The sequence below is a fragment of the Rhinopithecus bieti genome, unplaced genomic scaffold, assembly GCF_001698545.2.
Source record: "Rhinopithecus bieti isolate Rb0 unplaced genomic scaffold, ASM169854v2 scaffold_5626, whole genome shotgun sequence".
Classification (NCBI taxonomy): domain Eukaryota; kingdom Metazoa; phylum Chordata; class Mammalia; order Primates; family Cercopithecidae; genus Rhinopithecus; species Rhinopithecus bieti.
This window is the reverse complement of record NW_016805666.1, coordinates 9,760,278-9,778,471: the sequence shown is the minus strand read 5'-3', so window position 1 is coordinate 9,778,471 and position 18,194 is coordinate 9,760,278. Positions and strand designations below refer to the sequence as shown.

General features: G+C 35.2%; 1 protein-coding gene across 14 annotated transcripts in view; it reads right to left on the bottom strand.

The window, feature by feature from the left end:
- DLG1 (discs large MAGUK scaffold protein 1) overlaps positions 1-18,194 on the bottom strand; it is a 270,543-nt gene that overhangs the window by 103,209 nt on the left and 149,140 nt on the right. For 10 of the 14 annotated variants that reach the window (XR_001885869.1, XR_001885870.1, XM_017873496.1 and 7 more), the window contains 2 exons: positions 15,146-15,244; positions 3,451-3,504 (listed from right to left, as the gene is read on the bottom strand). Coding sequence is in view for 12 of the 14 variants with exons in the window: in XM_017873496.1 (XP_017728985.1) it covers positions 3,451-3,504; positions 15,146-15,244 (153 nt within the window). In the remaining 2 variants the exon portion in view is untranslated. The remainder of the gene's footprint in view (positions 1-3,450; positions 3,505-15,145; positions 15,245-18,194) is intronic. The other 4 variants (XM_017873501.1, XM_017873503.1, XM_017873505.1 and 1 more) reach the window with 1 other exon arrangement.

Sequence of the window (18,194 nt, the reverse complement as noted above, 5' to 3'; positions counted from 1 at the left end):
CAACCCTTCTTACAATAGCTAAAGGAAAATAAAATACCTAGGAATATACCTAACCAAGGAGGTGAAATACCTCTACAAAGAAAACTACAAAACACTACTGAAAGAAATCACAGACGACATAAACAAATGGAAGCACATCCCATGCTCATGGACGGGTAGAATCAATATTGTGAAATGACTATACTGCCAAAAGTAATCTACAAATTCAATGCAATTCCCACCAAAATACCACCATAATTCTTCACAGAACTAGAAAAAACATTCTTAAAATTCATATGGAACCAAAAAAGACCCTCCATAGCCAAAGTAAGACTGAGCAAAAGGAACAAATCTGGAGGCACCACATTACCTGGCCCCAAACTATACTATGAGGCCATAGTCACCAAAACAGCATGGTACTGGTATAAAAATGGATACATAGAATGAAGCAGAATAGAAAACCCAGAAAGAAAGCCAAATACTTACAGCCAACTGATTTTTGACAAAGCAAACAAAAACATAAAGTGGGGAAAGGACACCCTATTCGACAAATGGTGCTGGGATAATTGGCGAGCCACATGTGGAGAATGAAACTGGATCCTCATCTCTCACCTTATAAAAAAATCAACTCAAAATGGATCAGAGACTTAAATCTAAGACTTGAAACCGTTAAAACTTTAGAAGATAAATCAGAAAACCCTTCTAAACATCGGCTTAGGCGAAGACTTCATGACCAAGAACCCAAAAGCAAATCCAACAAAAACAAAGATACACAGACGGGACTTAATTAAACTAAGAAGCTTCTGCACAGCAAAACAAATAATCAGCAGACTTAACAGACAACCTACAGAGTGGGAGAAAATCTTCACAATCTATACTTCTGACAAAGGACTAATATCCAGAAACCACAGGGAACACTTTTACACTGTTGATGGGAATGTAAACTAGTACAACCATTATGGAAAACAGTACAGAGATTCCTTAAAGAACTAAAAGTAGATCAATCGTTTGATCCAGCAATTCTACCACTAGATATCTACACAGAGGAAAAGAAGTCATTATATGAAAAAGACACTTGCACATGCATGTTGATAGTAGTGCAATTCACAATTGCAAAATTATGGAACCAGCCCAAATGCCCATTTTTCAATGAGTGGATAAAAAAATATATGGTGTGTACACACACACACACACACCACGGAATACTACTCAGCCATAAAAAGGAATGAAATAATGGCATTTGTGGCAACCTGAATGGAACTGGAAATTATTATTCTAAGTGAAGTAACTCAGGAATGGAAAACCAAACATAGTATGTTCTCACTCGTAAGTGGGAGCTAAGCTATGAGGATGCAAAGGCATAAGAATGATACACTGGCATTTGGGGACTCAGGGGAAAGCACGGGAGCAGGGTGAGGGAAAAAAGACTACACACTGGGTATAGTATACACTGCTCGGATGATGGGTGCACCAAAATCTCAGAAATCACCACTAACTTATTCATGTAACCAAACACCACCTGCTCCTGCTCCCTAAAACCTACTGAAATAATAAAAACAAAAATCCAAAAAACAAAAAATAAAATCCTGAAGTTTCCCATCCTTTAAAATTAAAAAAAGAAAAAAGAAATAAAAGGCATCCAGAGATAAACTATCTCTATTTGCCAATGACATGATCCTGTATATAGAAAATTCAAACTACATAACTACTAGAGGTAACAAATGAGTTCAGCAAGGTTGTGGGATCAAAGATAAACACCTAAAAGGCAACTGTATTTCCATGTGCTAGCAATAAAAATTCCAAAAATAAACAAAACAATTCCATTCATAACAGCATCAAAAGAATAAAATACTCGCTGGGCATGGCTCACCCCTGTAATCCCAGCACTTTGGGAGGCCAAGGCAGGTTGGATGACTTGAGCTCAGGAGTTCGAAATCAACCTGGGCAACATGGTAAAACCCTATCTCTACCTAAAATACAAAAAAAATTGTGGTGGCACGTGTCTGTGTTCCCAACTACTTGGGAGGCTGAGATGGGAGGATCATCTTGAGCCTGGGAGGTGGAGGCTGCAGTGAGCTAAGATTGTCCCAACAACACTCCAGCCTGGGTGACAGAGTGAAACACTGTCTCAAAAAAAAAAAAAAAAAAAAAAAAAAAAAAAAAAAAAAAAAAAAAAAAAAAAGGGAGAGGAGCGAGAGAATACTTACAAATAAATTTAACAAAAGAACTCCAAGACTTGTACACAGAAAACTGCAAAACATTATTGAAAGGAATTACAGAAATACACCCATATATTTACAGTTAACGGATTCTCTATATGGTTGCCAAGGCCATTCAATGTGGAAAGAAGAGTCTTTTCAACAGTGATGCTATCCACACACAAAAGAAAGAAGTTGGACTTCTACTTCACATTAGAACTCAAAATGAATCAAAGACCAAAATGTAAAATCAAAACCATAAAACTCTTAGAAGAAAACTTAAGTATAAGTCTTTATGACGTTAAATTATGCAATGGCTTCTCAGGTACAATACAAAAAGTTACAAAAGAAAAAATATTTTAAAAGCATTGATTTTAGACTCAATCATTATCGTGAAATTGCATTTTCTAAAGTTTTATCCACTTATACTTCAACAAAATGTATCAGTATATTTTACCCCATACTCTTACCAGCAGAATGTACTGACAAACTTTTTGATCTTTTGGTAACATAATGTTTAAAATGTATTAACTGTTTTAATTTGCATTTATGTTATTACTCACCTTTTTCTACTTTTTCACCTTAACAAATTATGTTGAGATATTCATATACCATAAAATCTACCTTTTTTAAAGTATGCAATTCAGTAGTTTCTAGTTTATTCACAGAGTTGTGCCATCATCATCATTTTCTAATTCCAGAACATCCTTATTGCCACATAAACAAACTGTACCTATTAGCAGTCACTCCCCATTCTGCCTACACCCACCACCTGGCAACTGCTAATCTACTTTCGGTAAGTATGGATTTATCTATTCTGGACCTTTCATATAATAAAATTACGCGACAAGTGGGCTTTTGTCCCTGATCAATTTAAAATAACAAGGTTATAACTAATTATTTTAGTATATCCGAATGCACAAAAAAACCTGGTTACTAAAAATCCAGTCATTCAATTAGACTTCTGAAATGATTTAAATATACGGCACTGTGTAAGTGACCAATGGTTAGAGACAACCTTTTGTGAAAGTTAGCCATCATAATTTCAAAATTAAACTATAAATTTCTATTTAAAAATTTCTGCTTTACATAAGAAAAAAAAAAACCAAAGGAGGACATATTATTTCATTTACTATAGCTATTACAGCTATAGTATAGTGATAGGACATCTTAAGAGAAATGTATTAGAGAAAATGCCATGGTCTTCGTATTTGTATGAAAACAGAACAGGAAAGGCAGAATTACTTAAACGTGGGAAGGAAATGGAACTTACGTAAGTTGGTGTTTCCAAGCTCTCTGTGTTGACCAGGACTGGAGGAGGATTTGCCTTAAAAAAAAGTTGTAAACGTGTTAGCTTAACAAGAAAATAAAACATTACATGTTAATGTCACAATGTTAGAGGCACATCAAAGACATGAAGTCATAATCTTATATGAGCTTTTATATGTTAAATAATATATACTTTTCCAGCCCCAAACAGAAAAAATTATGTATAAGCAGTTAAAATAGATTTGCTTTTAAGAAATAGTTATTTCTGCTAAACCAGTCATGATTTTCTTAAGTTTTACACAATCACCATAGCCTTCTCATAAAATCCATGAATATTCTTTAGTGTAACCAACAACTCTTCCTAGGTTGCTCAGAAATCATTGTTTTCTATTCCCAAGGATACCATAAAGATTTCAATCATTTCATCACTCAGGAAAAAATTCTTCCCACAGTGAAGTGTTTTATACAGGGGAGGAAAAAAAAGTCTATCACAGAAATTAATTGTAAACTTTTAGAAAACTAAAACACTCTTAATGTAAAACCCCTGATTATTATTATTATTATTTTTTTGAGACGGAGTCTTGCTCTGTCGCCCGGGCTGGAGTGCAGTGGCCGGATCTCAGCTCACTGCAAGCTCCGCCTCCCGGGTTTAGGCCATTCTCCTGCCTCAGCCTCTGGAGTAGCAGGGACTACAGGCGCCCGCCACCTCGCCCGGCTAGTTTTTTGTATTTTAGTAGAGACGGGGTTTCACCGTGTTAGCCAGGATGGTCTCGATCTCCTGACCTCGTGATCCGCCCGCCTCGGCCTCCCAAAGTGCTGGGATTACAGGCTTGAGCCACCGCGCCCGGCCAAAACCCCTGATTATTTTCAGCAGCAATGATAGCTTTCCACTGTTATTCTAGACCACTCACAGAATTAACAGTGATTTACTACGGCAAGAAAAATAAGCAGAATAACACACACCTAGTTAAGTTTGGACTGAAAAAAGTCTTGGTTTTCTGGTTAGGTTAGAAATTATGATGTATACGAAACTAAAGAATAAAATGCAATTCATACCAAATGAAAATATATTTAAAACTGATGTAATTCCCCTCAAATTTCTTTCTTCTGCATATTTATTTATAAAAGTATCAAGTCAAATAACAGTTTCAGAGAATAAAAAAAGATGACTATCATTTCAACAAACTTTAGAAGATATGCTTATAAACATTAATAGTTCTACTTAATTAACTAAAGAATTATACATAAAAGCTGTATAAAAGAACATTATTACACAAAATAATCACTTTCTTCCAAATATATAGGCTTTTAATAATGGTGAATATTCAAAGTTCAAATAACACATTATTTTCAGCACAGTGCTATAGCTAAATGATATGATGAAATGCTTACACAACCCAGTTTCATGGTTAAAAAATTATACAGTATGCATTTGGGCTATATCAAGCAGTAAGTTAAAAATGAGCAGCTAATACTTCATTACATATAAACATAAAATTAAATATAATACTTCATGTTTAGTCCTACCATTGAATAACAGTCTACCTTTGAATAATTCAGTGAAAGTCCACTTAACAAATAAAAATTGTACTTATAAAACTGCTATTTAAGCAAAGTTACTCAACTTAACAGACATTTGAGATTTTATAAATATTTCAAATTACTTATTTCCCAATGGCATATTTGATTGCTCAAACATAATATTTTACTTTGCTAAAAAAAATTAATAATACAACTTCACTTTATTCTGCTTAAGCAATTACAGAAGAAGAGGGCAAGAAAGAATAGGATATTTAAAGTTACAAAAGAAATTACATTTTAAAAACACTATGGCAAGAAAGTCTTTTGGTCCTTCTGCCGATTTTTTTACCAAACATGCAGTGGAGAAAGTTGTTTTGCATCAAAATCTGATTTATACCTAATTATTATAATGTTAGCTGCTTATCAGACCCAACTCATCATCACTGCATACAAGTTACCTTTTGATTCTATTCATTTAGAAGGTATTGCTAATGTTGAAATACATATAAAGAAAATGACATAAGATGTTTTATTTACTTCAAAATAAAACAATGGAAGGCTGGGAGCAGGAGGGGTTATGGATCAAATAGAAGTACATGAGTTGACTGCTGTAGCTGGTGATGGGTATACATAGAGTTAATTGTACTATTATTTCTACATTTGAGTATTTTTGAGATTTTGCATAATAAAAAGTAGACCAAAAAATCACTTTGAGCCAAGTACTCAGTTTTAAAGCAGTTAATAGCTAAAGTAGTTGTGAAATAATCTGGGTTGGGGTTGCTATTAAGATACTGGCATTCAGGCCAAGCACGGCGGCTCATGCCTATAATCCTAGCACTTTGGGAGGCCAAGGCTGGTGGATCACTTGAAATCAGGAGTTTGGGGTGAGCAAAATTATGTTTCTTAAGCCTTATTACTGATGCTTGGGTCAAATTATTTAGGAACTTTTTAGTTCCTCCTTCTGGAATATCCTTGCCCTTATACTGCCTCTACCTTCAATCTCTAAGTGAATTATAGGGCTTCATTGTTGTCCAAGTTGGAAAGATACACAATGGTATATAAATTTTAGTAACAGACTAAGCATTTCTATAGCTTCCTATGGTTTGCAACATATTTTCTTTTATATTACTTCTCTAGAGCCTCACACAGTCCCCCTGGGTAAAGACAGGTGTTGCTATCTTTTCACAGATGGAGAAAATGAATTTCAATAATAATTGTGATTTACCTATACTCAAATGTCACTGAGTGGTAGAGGGAGGTATAGAGAGACCTAGAACCAGGTCTGAGATTACAGGGTCACTTGAACCAAGGTGCAATGAAGGGTTTTTCTTCATTTGAAATAATTTCACGTACACTCTTTCCAAGTCTTTTAGTTGTAGTCGATTTTCCACGTTACCTGCTCTACTACCCGCTCTCTTGGTTAAGGATCCCAAAGTCTTTTTTTTTTTTTTTTTTTTGAGACAGAGTCTTGCTCTGTCGCCCAGGGTAGGATTTTTTAAGTCAGGTTTATTGGCTGAGCACATGGCTCACCCAAATTTTACTATTCTATTTCATTAACAAAGGATCTTGTAGTGTTTGCTGCTGTAACAGACGGAAGCAAACTTACAAAGTTTCAGAGGGCAATATTACATTTTAAAAAATTGTGTTAAAATAAATTCTAAGATTCAATTATTTTAAAACAGCTCAAAATAGTTTAGAAAATGCACTTTTACAATGTGCACTGTATTTCTCCTTCTCAGCACTGATCAAAGTTTCATTATGTTATTTGTCTAATGTTTCTTCCTCCTCTACTCAATTATAAACACGTGCTTTACAAGTGCTTTTCCAATGCAGCACTCACAAACCCCAGAGAATACCTCTTAGATCCTAATTTGAGACACACTGCATTCAAAGTTAAATGCTATGACTGAGGTGATCACTGCAGGTTAAAATGATTGTAAAAACAAATGGGGTGGATTCTGAAAAGATGATAGAGTAGGAAGCACCACAAATCTGTTTCTCCACCTTGAAAACAATTTCAGTGGCAGCATCTGTCTGATGTAAATATTTTGGAACCTGGAGTCTACTGAAGGCTTGCAACTTCCAGGTGAAGGCTTGGACAATAAACTGTAGTTAATTTCAGTCACTTCCAGGTTTAGCACAGGAGCAGCTACCCATACTCTATCCCTCAGTCAACTGTGTGATGCTTGCACAAGTCATGGTGGGCAAAGAAAATTACGTTCTCCAAATATTGGAGATCTGTGCTCTAACTGCTGCTTCTCATCACAAAGGTGCAAACAGGCTATGGATACTGCTGTTTCACCTCCTCCTCACTGTTGCAAACCCCACCCAAACCTCCCAGGCTGAACTGATTTCCAGGAGATTTAAAGAGCTGGAGCCTCCCCTTCCTACACACCAATTCAATTTTCTTTTTTCCCTTTTGGGAGCCAGACATTGAAGACTAGGACATTAAAAACCAACCACATACATGGAGGAAATTAGAAAGTCACTGTGCATGCCCAGGGGAATGACAGGCTCAGAAAACATCTAAGAAGACCCTACGTTTACACCTGAGGCTGATCTTTGACAGCCTCAAACAATCAGAAAAACAGTAACAACAAAAAAAGAAAATGCTGGAGAAGAAGGAGAATCTGATTTTCAGAGTCACCAAATTATTAAATTCAAGCGTGCTGTTTTCACGGGAAAAAGAAATCCCAAGGCATACAAATAAACAAGAATAAATGGCTTATTCAAAAAAGAAATACAAATCAAAAGAAACTGTCCCTTAAAATAAAATCAGGCCAGGTATGGTGGCTTACGCCTGTAATCCCAGCACTTTGGGAGGCTGAGGCAGGCAAATCACGAAGTCAGGAGTCTGAGACCAGCCTGGCCAATATAGTGAAACCCTGTCTCTACTACAAATACAAACAATCAGCTGGGTGTGGTGGCAGGCGCCTGTAATCCCAGCTACTTGGGAGGCTGAGGCAGGAGAATCACTTGAACCCAGGAGGCGGAGGTTGCAGTGAGCCAGGACCACGCCACTGCACTCCAGCCTGGGCAACAGAGTGAGACTCCATCAAAAAACAAACAAACAAACCCCAAAAACCTGATAGCAAATCTACTAGACAAAGACTTTCTTAAAGAATTGAAAGATGTGACCGAAAGCAAGAAAATGCTGTATGAACACAATGGAAATACCAATAAGGAGAAATAAAATTCATAAAATTCAGGAACTGAGAAGCACAATGACTGAAAATCCAGTGCAGGGGCTCAAAAGCACATTTGCGCAGCTAAAAAAAATTAGCGGCCATGAAGACAGGACAATGGGAAGTATAGAGTCTGAAGAACAGAAATGAAAAAGACTAAAGAAAAGTGAACAGAACCTATGGGACCCGTGAGACATCATCAAGCAGACCAACTAATGCATTGTGGGTGCTGCATGAGAAATGAGAGATAAAAGAGTAGAAAAAATATGTGAAGAAGTAATAGCCAAAACTTCTCAGATTTCATGAAAAACATGAATATAAACATCCAAGAAGCTCAATAAACAAGTAATGAAATCAAACAGACTCACACTGAGGCACATTACACTAGAACTGTCAAAGGACAAAAACAAAGGGAGATTTTTGAAAGCAACAAGAGAAGTGACTTGTCACATACAACAAATCCTCAATGAGAATATCAGCAGACTTCACGTCAGACACTCTGGAGGTCATAAGGCAGTGGGTGGAAATAATGCTAAAATAAGAGGAAAAAGAAACCAAACCTGTCAACTAAAAATCCTGTATCCAGCAAGACAGTCCCTCAAAAGTAAGGGGGAAATTAAGATGTTCCCTGATGAACAAATGCTGAGGGAGTTTGTTATCACTACAACTGCCCTGAAAGATGTGCTAAAGGTAGCAGTTCAGGTTGAAATGAAAGAAAACTAGACAGTAACTCAAAGTCATATGAAGAAATAAAGATCTCGATAAAGGCAAATACATAGGTAATAACAAACACTAGTTAGCAGTGTTGTAACAATGGTTGTGTAAATTCACTTTTGGTTTTCCACATGATTGAAGAGACTATATTACATTTCCAATTTTTTTTTTTTTTTAAAAACTTAGCCTAGCCAGGCATGGTGGCTCACACCTGTAATCCCAGCAATTTAGGTGGCCAACGCAGGCAGAGATGGCTTGAGCCCAGGAGTTCAAGACCAGCCTGTGGAACATGGTGAAACCCCATCTCTACAAACGAAACAAAACAAAACAAAATAGCAGCAACAACAAAAATTAACCAGGTGTGGTGGGCACATGCCTGTAGTCATGGCTATTTAGGAGGCTGAGGCGAGAGAATTGATTGGGCCCAAGAGGTTGAGGCTGCAGTGAGCTGTGATGGCACCACTGCACTCCAGCCTGGGCTACAGAATGAGACCCTGCCTAGAAATAAATAAGCCTAACATTAATAAATAAAGTCAATATTAGTAAATAACGAAAATCAATTATTAGTTTAAAAGCTAACATTATAACTTTGTAACTTCATATTCTGTCTCCTACATAATTTAAGACACTAATGCATTAAAAATTATTAGTTTCTGGCTTTGGGCATATACTATATGAAGATGTAGTTTTGTGACATCAACAATTGAAAGGGGTTGGGACAGAGCAGTTACAGGGGCAGAGGTTTTGTATATTATTGCAGTTAAGCTTGTATAAATTGAGATTAGAAGTGTCTAGGATGTCAAATGTAACCCCCTTGGTAACCACATAAAATATAACTAAAGAATAGACTCAAAGGAAATGAGAAAGTTAAATGTTTCACTACAAAAAATTAATCAAAGACCAAAGAAGACAGCAATGCAGGAAATGAGGAACAAAAAAGCTACAAGGCATATACATAAAGAAAACGAACAGCAAAATGACAAAAGTAAGTCCTTCCTTACCAATAATTACTTTAAAGGTAAATAAACTCTTCAATCAAAAGACAGAAATTGGCAGAATAAAATTTTTAAAATGTTCCAACTATAAGCTGTATACAAGAGACTCAGTGTAAATCCAGACACAAATATGCTGAAAGTGAAGTATAGAAAAGGATATTCCATGCAAATAGTAACCAAAGGAGAGCAGGAGTGGCTGTACTCATAACAGACAAAATAGACGTTAAATCCAAAAAAAGGTTATGAGACAACAAAGGTATTATGTATTAATAAAAGGTTCAATATAGGAATATGTAACAATTACAAAAATTAACGCATCTAATAGCAGACCATCAAAATGTAAGTAGCAAAAATGAGACAGAATTGAAGAAAGAAACGTTCTACAATAATAGCTGGAGACTTCAATACCACATTCTCCGTAATGGGCAGAACAACCAGACATATGATAAGTAAGGAAATAGAGGAGATGAACAAACACAATATACCAAAGAGACACAGAACTCTAACAACAGAACACACATTCTTCTTAAGGGCACATGGGAATAGAAGGAAACTATGTCAACCTAAGAAAAACCATATACAAAACCCCACAGTGAACATCATACTCAGTGCTGAAAGACTGAAAGCTTTTCCTCTAAGAAAGAAGGCAAGTATGTCTAATTTCACCACTTGTACTCAACATGACCACTAGCTGAATAGTTGAAGTTGTAGTCAAAGCAATTAGGCAAGAAAAAGAAATAAAAGACATCCCAATTAGAAAGGAAGAAGCAAAATTACTTGTTCACAAATGGTATGATTTAATACGTAAAACACCCTGAAGATTTTACACAAAAACTGTTAATGATTAAACCAATTAAGCAAAGTAGCAGGACACGAAGTCAATACACAAAAATCAGTTGTATTTCTTCTAACATTGAACAATCTAAAATGGAAATTAAGGAAACAATTCTGTTTATCACAGCATCAAAAAGAACAAATTTTCAGAACACTGAGCCTCCTAAATGCTAAAAAAAAAAAAAAAAAAAAAAAAAAAAACTTAACAAAAAAAAAAAAAATTTGAAAACCCCGGGCCCCAAAAGCAAAAAAAAAAAAAAAAAAAAAAAAAATTAACTTCATCAAGAAGGTAAAAAACTTGTAAAATGAAAACTATAAAACATTTATGAAAGAAATTAAGAAGACATAAATAAATGGGAAGGGATCTGTGGTCACAGATTAGAAGACTTATTGTTGTAAAAATGTCAATATTACCCAAAGCAATCTACAGACTTAATGCAATTCCTATCAAAATTCCAGTAGGGTTTTTAAAGAAATAGAATAACCCATCCTAAAAGTCACATAGAACTTCACGGTACCCTGAAAGTCAAAATGATAATGAAAAAGAAAAACAAAGGTGGCAGGCTAACACTTCCTGATTCCAAAACTTACTACAAAGTTACAGTAATAGAAACAGTCTGGTACTGGTGTGCAGACAGACAGATAGAAGGGAATAAAGCAGAATCCAGAAATAATGCCCTATACAATAATCAACCTAAAATGGATCATGATCTAAATGTAAAACCTAAAACTATAAAACTGTTAGAAGAAAATACAGGCTAAAAGTGAGACAATGGAACTGCCAGTGATTTCTTGGGTATGACACAAAGGTACAGGCAAAAAAAGAAAAAATAGGTAAGTCATATCTCCGACAAGACGTGAGACCAGAACACACAAAGAACTCCTAGACCCCAACAATAATACCAAACACCCTAATTAAAAAATGGTCAAGGAACTCATACATTTTCTCAAAGAAGACATACAAATGGACAATAAGCACAGGAAAAGATGTGTCACTAATCATTATAGAGATGCAAATCAAAACTACAACGAGATGTCACCTCACACCCATTAGCCTGGCTACTATTAAGAAAACAAAATAAAAAGTGTTGGTGAGGACGTGGAGAAATTGGAATCCTTGTGCACTTTGGTGGAAATATAAAATGTTACAACCGGCTGGGCGCGGTGGCTCACACCTGTAACTCCAGCACTTTGGGAGGCTGAGGTGGGCGGATTACCTGAGGTCAGGAGTTCAAGACCAGCCTGACCAACATGGAGAAACCTTGTCTCTACTAAAACAAACAAACAAAAAAAAATAGCCGGGCATGGTGGCATATGCCTGTAATCCCAGCTACTCAGGAGGCTGAGGCAGGAGAATCACTTGAACCCAGGAGGTGGAGGTTGTGGTGAGCCAAGATTGCACCATTGCACTACAGCCTGGGCAACAAGAGCGAAACTCCGTTTCAAAAACAAAAAAAGGTCCAGAGGCAATATGATGCTCTGTTCTGGACATACCTCTAATGTAATTACTCTCACATTATGTGGGAGCTATCTGTTAAACTTGTCTCTTACACAAACACCTAGTAGGCTCCTAGAGGACAGAGAATGTTCTATTCATCTTCAAAGCACATATTCAAATATCAAAAAAGACCATACACAAAAAATTAGCTCTAAAGCATTTTCAACAATATTTTAATTACATGATAACTTTTCAGAACTGATAGAAATAAAGGTTTAAAATATCTAGTTTTAAAGCAGAGTATTTAGGGTGCAAATAAGCCTCTGGATTTAATAGGCTGGAATCACAGAGATTATGTGTTTACACTCCCAGTAAGAAGAACTAGTAACTGTTACCTACTCTGTACTCAGTTTCTATGTGGAGAAACTGAGGTTCTCAGAAGTTGAGTAATTTCCACACCATCACACATGTAGAGACAGGTGAAGCTAGGAAGTGGTGGAGTCAGGTATGACTATACTATAAAGTTCATGCTCTTTCTGCAATATTAAGCAGCCACTGAATATTATCTTTCTGTGCCACTCTGTATGATAAGCGTAATTCTGATTTGTAGAGGGCTTTCATAAAGTACAAACAATATGATCAATATGCAAGTACTCTGAAAAGTGTAAAAGTGTTCTATAAATAATAAATAACTATATACTTTTTAAAAAGTTATTATCTATGTATCTTTCTAATTTGCCTGACTCTCAAATCCATTTTAAAGGAGTCAGGTTGGCGTTGCCCCCATTTTAACAGATGAAGGAGTAGAAAACTCAGACAGGGTAACTTGTTTGAGTGACAAAGATGGACTAGACTCTAAATCTTCTCTTCTGCCTTTATTTCTAATACATACTAATGTATCTAAATGTAAAGTAGTAGATCTTTTAAGAATACATATTCACTTAATATGTTGAAATTGGGTTATATGTTAGCATGGATTTTAAATTTTACTTAGGGACAGACATTTTAGTCCATTATTTTAATTTTATAATGTACTTGACTAATTAGGAATACACTTATTCTGGAAAATGAGGTCCACTCATTGGCTTCTCACATAACACAACAAAAATGGTAAAATTCTCTTTCATGAACTTCTGTAGCATATTTAAAACCTAAAGTAAAGCTATGCAGAATAAATAGGTCTTTTTTGTGTGTATCCTCCTCAAATATCCTCATTTAAACAAACAAACAAACAAAACACAACAAAACTTGTTCCTTAGTTTCCTTTCTCAGAGAAATATGAGATAACACTAAAAACATGAACAGCCAAGATTATGTGGCAGTACTTGACATGCATTAAGTATCCTCTCAATCACTGTAAAACACCTCAAGTTAGTACTCCTGTCTATCTTCAGTGTTACAGATGAGTAAATGGAAGTTCACTGTGGTTAAGTAAAGTGTGTAGCTACATAGGTTAAGTGGTAGGACTGGAATTCCAACCCCAGGTCATTCTGACTTCAAAACCTATATTTTTGTAAGACTATGCAAGATCTCAACAATTTTCAAATGTAGTGGGATGTTACGTTAAGGATGCTTGGAGTCAATAAATGAGAGAATTCTGAATAGGAAAAGACAGGCTCCCAAATGAATATAAAGAGACTGGTACAAATTCTCAAAGGATTCCAGAAAACTATTTTAATGCCAAAAAATTGACTGAAGTGAGAAGAGTAAAATAAACTTTCAATTCTACCTAAAAAAAAAAAAAAAAAAAAAAAAATGTACTAATCAACTCTGTGTATTTGGAAAGATGTTACATTATTACGATGTTATAATAACCCTCAAACTGCTTGCTCAGAATTATATTTTATTTATAAATTCAATTTTTTCCTGCAATATAGAGAGAGCATCCATTTGGATTCCTCTATTCATTGTTGGTTTTATGAGTTAATTTTTAATTATTTTCATAATCAAAAATTATATAGTAGTAATATTATTACAATGATTACAATTCAGTCTTATTACAGTAAGGCTGAAGTCATTGTAACATTGTAATTTCCCCTAGAATCCTTGGTTGTGTGGATGTTCTTACTGACTTCACTTTTTAGGAGAGGGGAAGGGCACTGAGATGTGAATAATCACAGTTGATATCTTTTTTCCCCCCATGGAGCTTATTTTGAAACTGTTTACACAGCAAACATAGTATGTTTACCCAGATTTTATGCTACAGATCAATAACTGGCAAAAAAAACTATGGGTTCATTTATTTACACTTTAAATGAGATCGTGATCTTTCACACCAAAGATCTTTATTATTATTCTTAGTAATATTACCATTATTTTGACTTTGCATAACTGTTGGAAGGGCAGTTAATGTCTCAAGCCATCCCTTGGAAGTAGTAAGTCTTTGAAAAACTAAAAATGATTAGATTCTCTCATATTTGGCTATTTTTTTTAACCTGTTACATATAATTTTTTACAAGTAAAATTTTACAATAGATTTACATAAAAGTTGTGAAGATAGCACAGAGCATTCCCAAATAATCCAGATATGCTGGCTATTATTTTTACCTAATAAATGTGAAGTGTCTTATCTAATCAAATAACATAAGAACGAATATTCTCAAAGAAGATAAATATATAATAGGAAACAATGTGCTAAATAAAATGATACATCCGGTACAAAATCAGGAGTACAATGATTTTTACTAACTTCAGAAGAATAAAGTTTTCTAAAGTAAAATGTTTAAAAACTGTTTTAAGTAGATTCATAGGTACAAAGGCATGAAAACAAATCTAAGGTTCAATATTATGAAGTTCATAATGTGTCCCATTTCACACACAACCTAATAAAATGGCAAATCTTGACTCCATTTATATTAAATCCGAAATGTTTAAGTCCCTAAAACTACTAATTGAAGCCCAAAGTACATTACCAAATTACAAAACACAGCTCAAACAGTTTTAAAAAAGAACACAAATGAAACATTAAAAGCAAATGAAATTTTTATAAAGAAAAAAGAAACTAATAAAAACCTGTGGTATGGTGGGTAAGATGACAGTATTCTCAGCAGGGACTGGCAGGACAGGGATCACAGGGACAGTGGGAGGAGAGGGAAGAACAGCTTCTGTTGGCTAAAAATCATCAATGACAAAAAATCAGGAAAAACACCAAAATAAAAGGGAAACACATAACAAAAAGTTGTGCCATAAAGATAAATTATAGTTTTCAGAAATAACTATGTAACAGGTAAAATATTAATACATTACACTAATATAAATAATGAGAAAATATCCTTTAGAAATTGTTTTAGAAACAGTTACACCCCCAACAATTTTAATGATTCTGTAATTAAAATGAGTGACTACTCTTTAGATGCTTAAATGATAATAATAAACATTATCACTTACAATATTCCTTCCTTCTCTGGGAGATAAGACACTTGTTTCATAGACTGCAAAATATTTTTTCTAGTACTCAGAATACATTTGATTGCTTTCCTCTGTGCATTCCGAAAACTAAAAGTAATTTTATTAGCCCAATCAGGCAGACAAAGAGAGTTTACAAATCCGTGATACTAACTTCTATTATCAAGAACCGTAATAACCTGCCTCAACATGCCTGTAATTAATTCAACTAACATTGATTGTCTATTATATGCTAGACATATCCGGCAACAATGAAAATACAATGTAGAGAGAACCCTGGTATAAATTAAACTAAGAAGTTTAACGTTTATCTGGCTTATTTTTAAAAGGATGAAACTGGAACACAGGACAGTTGTTTTGTAATAAGACCCATTGGCTATATAAATAAAATACCTTATATATGTAAGGAAAACACTAAAATCAAGTAGATGAGTACAGCCTGCCTTCATAGGCCTTAAAACAGGAAGAACAAATTGTCAGACTAAAAACAAGGTTTATCTTCATTCATAAATACAAAATAAAATGGCAAACTTTTTTTGCCTATCAAATTAGTAAAATTAAGATTTATTAAAAACGTATGGCGTCTCTTCAACAACGGTGCTGAAACAACTGGATATCCACATGCAAAAGACGAAAGTCTATAGACCCCATCTCACATTATATATAAAATTAACTCAAAATAGATTAACAACCTAAATATGAGATTTGAAAACATAAAACTCTTATAAGAGAACATAGGGTTAATCTTTGTGACCTTGGATTTGGTAATGGAGTCTTAGAAATCCTGTGACCAAAAAAAAAAAAAAAAAAAAAATCAATTAGACTCTATCAGAATTAAAACCTTTTGTGCACCAAAGGGCATTACCAAGAAAGTGAAAAGACAGCCTGCACAATGGGAGAAAATGTTTGGAAATCATAATCTGATAAGGGTTTAATATCCAGAACATTTAAAGACTCTTACAACTCAACAACACAAAGAAAAACAACCCAATTAACGAAATGTGCAAAGAGCTTGAATAATTTCTGCAAAGATATACAAGTGGCCAATTAGCACATGAAAAGATGCTCAACATCATTAGTCAATAGGGTAATACAAATAAAAGCTATAATGAGAGATTACTTCACCACTACAAGGGAAGTTTCTAACTAAAACAAAACAAAACAAAAAAATCAAAGTAACAAGTAGTGGCAAGGATGTGGAGAAACTGGAACTCTGGTAAAATGCTGGTGGGAAATGTAAAACGGTACAGCTTCTGTGGAAAACTCTGGCAGTTTCTTAAAAACCAACCACAGACTCAGCATATGATCTAGCAATTGGGTAGGTAAATGTGCACTGGGAAGGCATATCCCCAAAAGTGAGAGCAAGGACTCAGACACTTGTATGCCAATGTTCAGTGCAGCATCACACACAACAGTCAAAAGGTGGAAAGAAACCAAGTGTCCATCAGGAGATGAATGGATAAACAAAATGTGATAATACACACATAATGGATATTATTCAGCCCTAAAAAGGAATTTTTTTTTTTTTTTTTTTTTTTTTTAATTGAGATGGAGTCTCACTCTGTTGCCCAGGCTGGAGTGCAGTGGTGCAATCTCAGCTCACTGTAACATCCGCCTCCGGGGTTCAAGCAATTCTCTGCCTCAGCCTCCCCAGTAGCTGGGATTACAGGCACCTGCCACCATGCCCTGCTAATTTTTTTGTATTTTTAGTAGACATGGGGTTTTACCATCTTAGCCAGGCTCGTCTTGAACTCCTGACCTTGTCATCCACCCACCTTGGCCTCCCAAAGTGCTAAGATTACAGGCATGAGCCACCACGCCTGGCCCTAGGAATAAAATTCTTAATCATGCTAGAAGATGGAGGAGCCTTTAAAACATCAAGTGAAATTAGCCAGACACAAAAGGATAAATATTGCATGATTCCACTTAAAAGGCTAGTAAGTTTTGTTATACATATTTTACCAATAAAAAAATACAATAAAAATATTCTAAAAAAGCTTTTAAAAATGCATGAAAACTGGTCCTCTCACACTGCTATCGGATATACAAATTCATGCAAACTTTAGGAAAACTAATTTGTCAGTAAATATCTAGAGCTTTAAAAATGTTTAAACTTGGCTGGGCGTAGTGGCTGACGCCTGTAATCCCAGCACCTTGGGAGGCTGGGGTGGGCAGATCACGAGGTCAGGAGTTCAAGACCAGCCTGGCCAACATGGTAAAACTCCATCTCTACTAAAACACAAAAATTAGCCAGGCGTGGTGGCCCATGCCTGTAATCCCAGATACTCAGGAGGCTGAGACAGGAGAATCGCTTGAACCCGGGAGACGGAGGTTGCGGTGAGCCTAGATTGAGGCATTGCACTCCAGCCTGGGCAACACAGTGAGACTCCATCGCCAAAAAAAAAAAAAGTCTAAACTCTTTGACTTAGTAATTCTAGAAATCTATCCTAAGGAAAATTTTAAAAGTCAAGGTTTTAAGGTATTCTCATAAGGTGTTTTAAAGTTTTAAGATATTCTTTTGAACATTTTCTATTTGGTGAATTGTGGAATATTTTAAATATCCAAAGGTGTCAGAATGGTTAAGTAAAAAAGTAAAAAATGGAAACTATGTCAGATTGAAGCCAGGCATGGTGGCTCATGCCTGTAATCCTAGAGC